Source organism: Anas acuta, chromosome 1, assembly GCF_963932015.1.
Source record: "Anas acuta chromosome 1, bAnaAcu1.1, whole genome shotgun sequence".
NCBI lineage: Eukaryota > Metazoa > Chordata > Aves > Anseriformes > Anatidae > Anas > Anas acuta.
Window position 1 is genome coordinate 192,015,106 of NC_088979.1, and position 11,985 is coordinate 192,027,090.

The 11,985-nt window shown below is 38.7% G+C and overlaps 1 protein-coding gene across 1 annotated transcript; it reads right to left on the reverse strand.

The window, feature by feature from the left end:
• Nucleotides 1-2,280: 2,280 nt before the first annotated feature.
• Nucleotides 2,281-10,705, reverse strand: ARMC10 (armadillo repeat containing 10). Its single transcript, XM_068669862.1, has 6 exons — nt 10,550-10,705; nt 9,227-9,378; nt 7,621-7,755; nt 6,138-6,314; nt 4,332-4,403; nt 2,281-2,812 (listed from the first exon to the last, which is right to left on the reverse strand). The coding sequence occupies exons 1-6, from the start codon at nt 10,671-10,673 to the stop codon at nt 2,558-2,560; spliced, it is 915 nt and encodes a 304-aa protein (XP_068525963.1). The 5' UTR covers nt 10,674-10,705; the 3' UTR covers nt 2,281-2,557.
• Between the last annotated feature and the right edge of the window lie 1,280 nt (nt 10,706-11,985).

Sequence of the window (11,985 nt, forward strand, 5' to 3'; positions counted from 1 at the left end):
GGAAGGGTTCTGGAACAGATGATTAAAATATTTGTGAGAAAAAGTAGCTCATATTCCTTTAGTGTAATTCATGTCTAACGAAAGGTGAAAGGTATTTCTTTATTTGAAAAGGTATTTCTTCTAGGAATGTTATCACCAGAATATCGAGATGATTCAAAACCAGTTTAAAACTACTGCTGTTAGTTCAGTGTTGATTAAGGGGAGGACATTTCAGATGGCATCTGTGTTGGGCCTTACATTTAAACAACAGCTTCAGTAATGGGTAGGATAATGTGATGTATATTACACATAATATTGTGGAGAAGACAAAGCTGCAGAATGTTATGAGTATTTTGTAGGACATGGTTAAAACTCAAATTGTTCTTTCAGTTTTCAAAATCGATAGCCTGTATTTTGTAAAATTTTGCATTTTAGAAAGAGAAAATGAAACTAAAACAGGCAGTACCTGTTACAGCTACGCAGAAACGTGGAGTGCTGAATTATAAGGACCAGAGCCTTGTATGTCAGTAATGGAATATGTTTTGTTTTAGATGCATTTGTTCACAGCACTTGTATGCAGAACAGTGACTGCTATGTTTTGTTTGGTGCTGGTAAGATTCCATATGGGGTATGGAGCAGGGGATGAAAAATTAAGACAGTTTTATGAAGACACATTGGAGAGTCTTGCATTGTTTCAAAACATCTCAGTAGTATTGTTCTGTGAAGAAAAAGTTTAAAAATAGCTCTTCCTAGGCCAGGAAAAAAAAGATTGAGGCAATGCTGCAGAAAGTTTTTATGTATTTTAAATAGGGAGGACAATGGCCATTTGAATTCTTTTCCTTTGGTAGCGGACAAACAACTTTATCAAAAAGATGATACATGAAAAACTTATTTTTAGGTTGAAGAACATGGAGAGGGACATCTAGACATCTCCATTGGTGAGGCTAAGAAAACATATGTATATAAAATCAGATACACCTGGAACAGACTAATTTCTTCTTGTCTCAGAAAAAAAAAGTGAGATAAAATTCGCAGTGTCTGACCTACTACTCTGTTAAATACAGAAGCAGGAAAAAAATCTTCAAAATATGGCAAAACATTATGTGATTGTACTGTAATTTGCATATTGCAAAATGAACAGTGTTTTTTTAGACCAGTGGGAAGGAAAAAGGGAAGTTCACTCTAAATGCAGTGATTGTCAGAGTTCTGGAGTGGGAATCATGCCAACTTCCACTTCTGTTATTTCTGTGGAGTTAAAAACTACGTATAAACAAAGTAGATTTTATATATATCTTTACCTGTTTATTGATCTTGGCATATTTTTCTTGCCGTTCTATTTGAAGACAGGTGTCTACAGAAAATAAAGTATCTACTGAATATACAGAAAAAAATATTATTAACAGCGGAGTGTATGTATTAACTTAAAAAGATGAAGCATCTGGTAATGATGTAGGTAACACAGTTCTTTTAAGTTTTCCAGCCTATACATCTGACACTATTTTCTCCATGGTTTGGTGTTCTGGAAGTTTCAGTAGTCTTGTTTTAATGTAAAGTGTTTACTACATGTTCTGTGTTTATCAGTGAAACTTCCTTCAGTTTCCTTTACGACGTTTAGATGTATTCCATTTTGTTTTGAATTGATGCTGCAGAAGTGACTGAAAATTTATGGTGGCTAACTCAACAGAAGCACCTATTCCACTGATGTTCCAGTGATGCTGATGAACGGAATAGAGCTCTCCATGAGCTCCCATTGAGTCTCTCCAAGCAGGCCTGAGGGCTTCTCCTGAACAGGAAGCTTTTGTAAAAATGTGCATGACACTTCTCTAATGACGATAGTAAAGCAGAGGTGCAAATAATCTGGCTCAAAATAAAATATTTTGAAAAATATGTATGCTTTCCTTTAGAGTTATTGCTTAAGGGAGATAAAAATCCGTATGATTTTGTTCAAGTATGGAAACATTCCATGTTGCAGTTAACTGCACTGCAGTTTAGCTAAATGGGATGGATGTATTTTCATACTACATTTTTATATGCTTAGCATTCTCTGCAGTTAAGGTAAAAAAAAAAAAGCGTTGGATAATTTTAATCTATAATTTTCATTGAAAATACTATTTCTCCAGGAAGTCAGTGGTAGTTTGGCACTGTTTTTGTTTAAGATTTTCTAAGATTTGCCTGTAGCTTCTTAATAGATATCAGAGTAGTAAAATGTAAATGCCTGAACTGAAGTCCTGAATCTTTGATGCATCATTCTCAAGATATTCAATAGCTGTAAATATCTAAGGCATAAAATATGACATTCAGAATATTTAGATTGACTTTATTCATCCATTTAAATATTCACTCTGTATATAAAAACTTTCCTGCTTTAAACTGTGCCTCCCTCTGTTTACATGTACCACCTGGATAGTGGCTTCTCAGTGCCAATAACTTTCTGCTTTATCTCTTATAAGACATCTGTTATGCTCTCTCTATTAAATATATTTCCATCTCTTTTGTAATAACTGATTTATGCCTATTCAGTACTCTTTTACATCTAATCTTAAGATTAGATATTTTTGTCAGTCACTTCTTAAAATTACTATTGCGTTAATATTCTCACAACTTGCTCTTTCACTTCTGGATCAGGGTGATGCCATAAAGATGCCAGCTTCTGAGCAAATGGGGTAGAATCCCTGCAGAGTATAGAGAAAACTGAATCTTCACTGTATTGGTCCTGAATCATCGAGCCACCTTCATTGTTCACATTCTTTTTCAAATTTGCTGCAAACACCAGGGCTCTAAGCAGAATATCTTTGTTCATGCAGTTGTCAAAAAGTAACAGCAGTGATGGCATCTAGGATATTAAATAAAGAATCCATACTTAATAGTCAGGGATTTAGTTACATGTACTTAACATTAACTTTAAAACATTGGGGAAAAAAAGACCTGCACCTAAATGGAAGCTATGTAAACCAGAACTCCATACGCTGCACAGCATGCATGTTTTCTCTTTAGAAAAGACTGGCTTGTGTGTGTATCACAGGCTGATCAATGCTTTGTACTTTCAATCTCCAAAATACAGTTGCCTAGAAAATTCCGATCTGTAAAAGGGTCTGCTTTTCTTCTAAATAGTGCTGGGTTTGCCCTCTGTGGTGACCTGAATGTTTGTATGTTAATGTATCTGATAGAACAGGAAAATATACACTTTTAACAGAAAACTGAACATTAAGCTACCCTAAATTTGTCTTAGTCATGAAAATCTGGTAATATCTAGATTAGCTCTGCTTCTGGCAGCAGATATCTCAAAAACAAAAGTTTGGTTTTTAAATTAGCTATTGCACATTTTAAGGAACTTATTTGGAGAGGAGAAGGAGGATGTGTAAGTGTTCCAGTCATGGATCTTTGTTTTGTTGTGAGGAAAAGATGTAACTGAAATAAGCCTGTATGCCAAGTAGCAAGTATCAGATAAGAGTTCTCCATGGAGACATAAGTAATGCACAAAGAAAGCTTATTTATAGCGGTTAGAGACAAAGATTTATGGATGCATTTGAGAAAGGAGGTGGGGATTTCAGTGGAATTTGATTTTATTTGGTACAGGCCGTTAGCTATTGAAACAGCTGTTGAAAACAATGATCTACAGTACTGGTTATATTTGAACTTCGTACCCTATCATAAATCTATATACTGACTGCATGTCTGGAAAGGATATTTTGAGCTTGTTTTTGAAACTCATCAGGATACTTTGTATATTACTTTAAAAAGTTCATGGTACTATCCCGTTGGTGAAAAGTAAGAACAGTATTTAAGTTGTCACTAATTATTTGGCTTTAAACTAAAAGAGGGTAGATTTAGGTTTGATGTAAGAAAGAAATTCTCTACTCTGAGGGTGGTGAGGCGCTGGGCCAGGCTGCCCAGAGAAGCTGTGGATGCCCCATCTGTGGAGGTGCTCAAGGCCAGGCCGGATGGGGCTTTGGGCAACCTGGTCTGGTGGGAGGTGTCCCTGCCTATGTCAGGGGATGAAACTGGGTGATCTTTAAGGTCCCTTCCAACCCAAACCACTTTGTGATTTGGGATGTTGCACATGAAATGTGACCAAATGCTTTAAAACGTCTACATTCTGTGACTCTCCATTTGCAAGAAATACAGTCTGCAATTAATATAATCTGTAATACACTGCAATCTAGGAGGCTAAGCTGTAAAAGACCGTATACATCTAACTATTAATTTTAATAAGGTACTTGCTAAAATTTTGCTCTGGAATTGCATATGTACTTGTAATATTTAAATTCTTCTAATTCATTTACAGATCTACACACATATACATATGTAAATGTTTAAAAAAAAAAAAAAAAGTGAAATAACAAGAACCTTACCTGAGCTCTGAGAAAATGTCTTGTCATGGCTGGGTTTGCAGATAAATTCACAAGTACTTTCAAAACTTGGATCTGAAATGAGGAGCATACAAACTCATTGCAAGCTCTAAAACCAGAATGGGTGAGAGCAGAAATTAGTGCTTCCTTATCTTCTTTAGCACTTTTGTCTGCCCCTAACTTGCCCTGCTATATTTTACTATAGTCCACTATCCTCTGATTTTTCATAATTCCTTTTCTCTTAGAGTCTTTGAACATAAATTTTCACTAAAGGAAGGATACACTAATGCAGTCAAGCTGCTGCTTTTAATATTGTCACCAGACTGCAACGACTCCAATATATTCTCTACTGGCTTACCTTTTTTTTTTTTAAAAAAAAAAAAAAATAAAAAATGAGAGACTATAGAATTTGCCTTTACTCAGGACTTTAGCTTTCACATGATTACATCAGCAAATTAGATGAATCAACTCAATTGTAATACAGTTTTATGCAATTCTTAAATACAGGTCTGGTACTTTCTTAGTATTTTAGAAGCAGGAGATGACAGTGAAAAAAGATAAAATCTAAAGAATAAGCAGATAAAGAGTAGGATGCAGAGAAAAAAAAAGCAAGCTACTAAAGTCTAATACCCAGCAAATCCAGTTTATTTTTTCCATTGTACTGAGAGATGGGATTGTTCCTAAAGAAATGTGTTCTCAACAAGCTACAAGTACTGACTTACTCATTTACTTATGCATCTGTGTTTTTTCACAAGATGGACTAAAACACTGTTCCTAAAAATCATTACGTGTGAAATCCTTGTCTCTAAATTGGAGAGACATGGATTTGACGGACAGACCGCTCCGTGCATAAGGAGTTGGCTGGATGGCTGCACTCAAAAAGTTGCAGTCAGTGGCTCAATGTCCAGGTGGAGACCAGTGACAAAAGGAGTTCCTCAGGGGTCAGTATCAGGACCAGCACCATTTAACATCTTTGTCAGCAACACGGACAGTGGGATCGAGTGCACCCTCACCAGGTCTGCCGATGGCACCAAGTTGTGTGGTGCGGCCGACACGCAGGAGGGAAGGGATGCCACCCAGAGGGACTGGGCAGGCCTGAGAGGTGGGCCTGTGCTACCTCATGAGGTTCAACAAGGCCAAGGGCAAGGTCCTGGAGCTGGGCTGGGGCAATCCCAAGCACAAACCCAGGCTGGGTGGAGAATGGATTGAGAGCAGCTCTGAGGAGAAGGCCCTGGGGGTGTTGGTGGATGAGAAGCTGAACATTTGAAGTCCTCCTTTGAAACTTTTCTCTTTCAATACTTCTGGCAACAATTCCCAAATCAGCACAGAATCACAAATAATTTCCCATTGCAGCCACTCAGTTGCAAGAGATGTAACAACCGTAAAGAAAGGAAATGGAGATCTTAGGTTATCACAGCTTGGCATGTTTCCCCAGAGATTTGTGCATCAGTGAAGTCTTTCACATGTAGATAGATCCTCCTTGCTCTGTGATGCAATTGCAATGTTTAGGAAGCAGAAAAGAATTCTAGAGTTGCTGGAGCAAAGGCATAGAGCAACAACACAGTGCACACAGCGCTTGTTTGCTACAGCTCTATCCCGGTGAATGCACTATCGAGATGCTCTTCCCTCTCACCCCTATTCCTGAATCTACATAGAGAAAGTAATATTGATCCACATTTTACAGATTTTATGTATCATCAAGGAATATTTGATTTTCTAAGCACAGTCTAAGCCATATAACAAAAACAGTAGAAAGGAGGCTAGTAAAACAGCTTCATAACTGGTTTGTAACAATATAGTACTCATTACCTGTGTTCTTTCAGATCCTTCCGAAAGCACACGAAGAAGGCATGGGATCTGGTTTATCATCTTATGGTGGTAGTCACTGGTAACAGACATATTTGTCAACAACCTGAGCCCAGCGAGCTGCAGATCAGAATTCAGAGGGGCTGATTCAACATTCTTACAAACTTGTTCAATATATACCTAGGGAAAAAGGGAAGGCTCCTTTTTAATACAAGCACATTTTCTATTCACAAATAGTATCATTGGTCTAGCAACAGTAGCCTAAAGTGAACACAATACAGAATCTGATCAAGGCACTTGGAAACAAGGACTTTGCTTTGGTTTGTTTTTAATACACACAGATACTCTGTTGGCCTGATAGAAGCAGACAGTACAGACATGCTAAATAACTTCCCTGAAGCATAAATTACTCTGAAAACCCAAATTGTTTTGACTCCATTCTAGAAGTGGCATATTTGCTTTAAGGAGTTGTTTCAAAAGTGACTTAAAGCAACTAAGGTTCTTAAACATTGAGATCAAGCTAATGGTAAGTCTTGGAATGACATCCCTTCTGCCACCCACGTGGCCCATTCACTGGCGTGCTCCTCAAGAACAACGATGACAACTGACACCTGCAACTATTATTTACCTAGATTCTTCTGGATGACAGCATACAATGAATCTTGGAACCCTAACTAAGAAAAAAAAAATACTTGTACTTTATCAAAGGAGTTGTTTTCTACCTATATGCCTACATTAATGTTTTCAATTGGCAAGCACCACTTCAAAAAAAAAGGTACTCAGCACTAAAGGTGCTGCAAATGACCACATACAGTCAAGATGTCTTTTTATCAAGCTAATGACAAAAATACCAAAAGTCTTCCAACCTGCATGTAAACTTGGACACTTCTCAATCAGATAATGTCAAAAGTGGCTGCTTTTTTTTTTTTTATGTCTGGTCCTGTTCCATCCATACCATCTTTGGTATCTACCAACAGGACTTGTTGCCATTATTACAGCTTCTTCTTTTAAGATTAAAATATCACACAGAAAAATGTATTGCAGACAAACCCAAGGGATCAATTCCCATTTTCTTCTCCAGTTCCTTTCCCTAAGCATCACACTAGGCTCAGCCTGCTACCCATCTTAATAAGCAACTGTTACTGATGTTCTAGACGTATTTGGAAATCATCTTGCCTCACATAATTTCACTATAAATTAACAGCACAATCTCTGTTCAGTGGCATTTGGTGAAAGCTAAACACAGGCTATCTACTTTCGTGTCTTTTTTTTTTTCTTTTCAAAAGAAGTAATTGCCAGTGTTACGATGCATTTTTAAGTTATCCATTTGGCCTTAGGATACACAGATCATCCAGATCTGACGTCTTATATGACTAACCTCAAAAGATTTTAGCATCCTTCCCTGTATTTAATAAATATGTTGAAAGCCCTGTACTATTTTCTATGACTCAATTACTCTTATTTTTTTCCCCTGTAAAAAACTTACCTGTATCTCTTCCTGATTTTTAATATTCATACTCAAATTATTAAGTGCATTTAGTGCTTTTTCTGTAACTTTGGGAACACAATCCGAGAGCATCCCTCCAATAACAGAAAGGCCATCCAGATTTCGAATTATATCCTGAAATATAAAAGACACATAATAAGATTACTACAATTTTTAAATTAAATGATGAAGGCTTTACTCAAAGTTTCTGTTTAATCTACATGGAATGTGTTAATGACTTCCACATGACAGACTACTTTTTTAAAAGAGTATTAGCAGTTTGTTATTTCTTTATGTTATCATCCCATACAAAAACAAACTATGCATGGCATTTATTTTGAAACTCTTACCAGCTTACAGTATCAAAAACATTTTGGAAAGTAATCTCATTTCACAGACATCAATACTATACATCCTTCTGAAAAGCTGCTCAGAAAATAATAGAATTTTGAAGAGCTTGCAAAAATAAGACAGCTCCTAAAGATGTTGGAAAAATACCTGTTATGCTTTGCTTGTGCTAAATTGGAGAAGGATTTGGTACAGCTTGTTAAAAAGATGTGCAATCACCAAGCTGCCCTTTGAGTATATTGCTTCCATTGAAATTACCAATAGTCCTGCTTAGGGTCAAAGTATTATTTGATGTTATTTGGCAATGGCATAATGCCTTTACTTCTAAAATTTGGTGCAAAGAATGCTTAAAGCATCTCAGATTATAGACGATCAAAGCTAATTATTGCATATCAAGTTTATAGAATAGTTGAGACAATGAACAGGTCATTCATGAACATGTCTCAACTGAACGTAAAAGTCCTGTCCAATCAGAAGAGAGTTTCAAGCTTTATATTATTAGAAGTAGAAATTATAAAACTTTGTCTTTCTTTTCCCTTACACTTTTTTTTTTTTCTCATGTAGAAGTCATTAAATCACCAAAAGACCAATTCACTGTTTTCAAGAAAATGGAAATGGGTCTTGATTCAGTTATGGTGTTCTGAGATATTTCTACTAGGAAAAGAGTTTTAAGCAGCCAGAATAGACAGCTGTCATAAGTTCCATAAAAAAAGAAAAAAAAAAAAGGAGTGTGTGTGGGGGCAACCCTGGAGGTTAAGCCTTTACAAAGACATGAAAATGTGCATCCATCTCAAAGCTCTTCTGCATCATATTCCCGATTGAATCGAAGAGACTTAGTTGGGAAGCTACTAAGATGCATGCAACTTTATAAACATAAAAAAACTACATTAAATTAATCTCAGTAGATTTCAGATCAGATCCTGAAATTGTCTCAAATTCAACCCTTTAATTAACATTACACAACTGTAAGCAACAGAAGATATAAAGATATTTACAGTACTCTGAAAACATGGAACGCCGTACAGACAAAGTTGTATAAATGTAATTTGTACAAAGATTGAGCTTAGATAAATCTTCTGAGGCTGGTAAATTACATTCTTTGTACTAGCAGGAAATAAAGGCATAGACATAAAATGGATTTTAGAACACAGGACAACCTAGCTCTCAGTCTTGTGTCACTCTTGAGCAAAACAGCACCTTTCATTTTCCATACCGACTGGAATTGAAACACCATTGTTTCCTATAAGACAATACTTACTTGATTTACAGAGAAGGCAGCACTGTTGCTGAGAGTGATTAAAGCTTGCTCTTGAATTAATGGATCATCTGTGGCCTGGAGCAAATGAATAAGTTTCTGTAGAGCATCCGCATCCATGGTATGGGGTGACTCTGGAGGATTTTTGTCTGTCACTGTTTAAAAATTAAATGAAATACTTAATACCAAGTTTCAGACATTTCACAGTTACCACCGAATGCTTTTTTTACCAAGCTGAGCCTTAGCTCTTAGTTATAGTACATATTGTTCTGAGTTTGATTGTACCCAACCACCATATCATAGCAAAAAGATTCTGTTTTACCACAGCAGGACTCCCATCCTTTTTCCTGAATCCCATGGCTACTTCTTTTCAAAGTAGAAATGATAAAAAGAATAAAAGGAATATGTAAACAGAGCTTGGTGTACATTACTCTTTGGTTAACCAACAGCAAACCTCCCATTCAAAATTATAAGGATTATTCACCAAACATGCTAATTTTTTTCTAATGTTCCCTGAAATGAAACACGGAGATCTGTCTGAACACTGTGGGAAAAGAGAATAAAACTTCTGATTTGAGGACTACTATTTCCAGAAATTACGCTAATGATATTTTGCCAGTAAGCTGAGGTTCTTTGACGAAGTAACAGCCAAAATGTTAAGAATGCTGCTGTTCATGGAGTGCAGTCACTTGGCTAACTGAGGAAGGCCGCTTCTCCATCAGAATGATGCTATGGAGTACCTGACTTTCATAAAACTGTGACATTAATGACAACAAAGACCATTTTCAGCCAGGTTGGAGGCAGAACTATTTAGGTAGCTGAACTGCTTGAAGACCCAATCTGTGACTATTGGACTAGTCACGGATGGCTTGAAATGACTTTTGGAAGCTAAGAAATCCTTCGCAGGTTCTCATATTTGCTGCCAGCACTTCCTCGGGCAAACACCATCACATTCCTTGATTTAAAATAAATAAATAAATAAAATCAAAGCAAATTACGATAACCCAACAGCTAGCTAGGGAAACCAACTAAATTGGTTCTTATCTGCATTTTCACACTGCAAGTTCCTTCAGGCCCGCTTTTGCTTGGCTTTGAGTTATGGGGGCACACAGCTCCAACACCAGAACAACATATAAACCTGTTAAGTTGATACATCGATTGGATATAGGCTTTAGAGGAATTAAAAATGTATATATTTGAGGGCTGTTGTGCTTTTTTTTTTAAATAACGAGCCCACACCCCGCCACACACGGCGGCTTCTTCCCGCGGCTCGGGGCCTCTCCCAGCCGAGCCCCCGGCGCTGCCGCCATCCCCTCCCCGCCTCACCTGAGGGCGGCCCCCGCCGGCGGCCCCCTCCCGCCGCCCGCCGCCACAGGCAGTAGCAGGCGGCGGCCCCCAGCACCAGCCCGGCCGCCGCCGCCCTCACCGCCGCCCCCCGCCGCTCCCCCATCGCCCCGGCCGCGGAAGCAGCCGCCCCATCCGGCACCGCCCCGCAGCATGGGGGGAGTCGAGGGGGCTGAGGGAGGTGGAGGAGATGAAGGGAGCTGAAGGGAGCCGGGCATTGCCGTACCTCAGCGCAGCTTCGGCTTTAGCGGCGCCCAGCAGCCGCGAAGAGCCTTTGCGAGAGACTTGGGAGAAAAAGGAGAACGCACTTTTTTATTACTATTATTTTTATTCTTAACTATGCGTCTATTTACAGAGACCACTAAAAACAAACCTAATAAAGTCTTAACAAAATACACCCAACGCATTAGAAATAAACGCGTTTGAAAATATGCGCCCCGGGGGTGCTGCTGGCCGCCCCCTCACCCTGCCGGCGCTCCTTTTACTCCTTTTATTCTTTTTACTTCAGACACCGACCGGGGGAGCCGCTGCCATGGCGCCCCCAGCCTCGCAGGGCCCGCGGCCATGGCGCCCCTCAGCACCTCGGGGCCTGCCTCGAGTAATGGCGGCGGCATTGCCTCAGCTCCGCGCCCGAGCCGGGCCCCCGGGGAAAGCGGGACCCTGAGCTTCCCCCTCAGCTCGGAGGAAAGGGAGCACCGAGCTGCTTGGGCACCCTCCGAGATTTGATTAAGTTTTGGGGGGTTGGTTATGGAAATGCTTTTAGATTTCAGGAGAAGTGCTCAGCGCCTGCGTGCTTTCCTTCTTGCTGAGCGCTGCGCGTTGTTTGCGTTTTTTATGGCCTGTCAAAATGGTATTGTGCCACGTTTTGGGTGTTGGTGGTATTGACACAGGAGGAAATACATTTCCATGAAACATTAGGGTGTAAAACCATGTCACAACACGAAGAGCTACAGAGGAAACAGTTTGTATTTCCAGCTTCAGCATTCTTCCCTATTCTCTGTATTTCTTTGGTTTCTTCCCTTTTTACCTATGCCAATTTCACCTCTGTCTAGTTCAAAATCTGCAGCAGCCCTTTTGCAGCTTCCTTAAACAACGACAATACAAAAAAAAAACAGTTTAAGAGTCATCCTGATACTTCAGGTACCAAAAATAGACCCCACTTGGAAGCAGCTATTACAGCCAGGATTTCCATGGAAACACTAATAAAAAATCCTGAGCCAATTAGAATAATTATGGAGCAGCACACCAAGCAGACTGAGTACCTCTCAAGAGAATCCTTCTCTTGATCGTTCTTTATTTATTTATTTATTTTATTTTGTTTTAAGCTCAGAAGAACATAAGATGTATCATGCATATGCATATTTCTTGATTCAGCACTTCAAAAATAGCTGTATTTTACATTTCAAGCAAAAGTTATA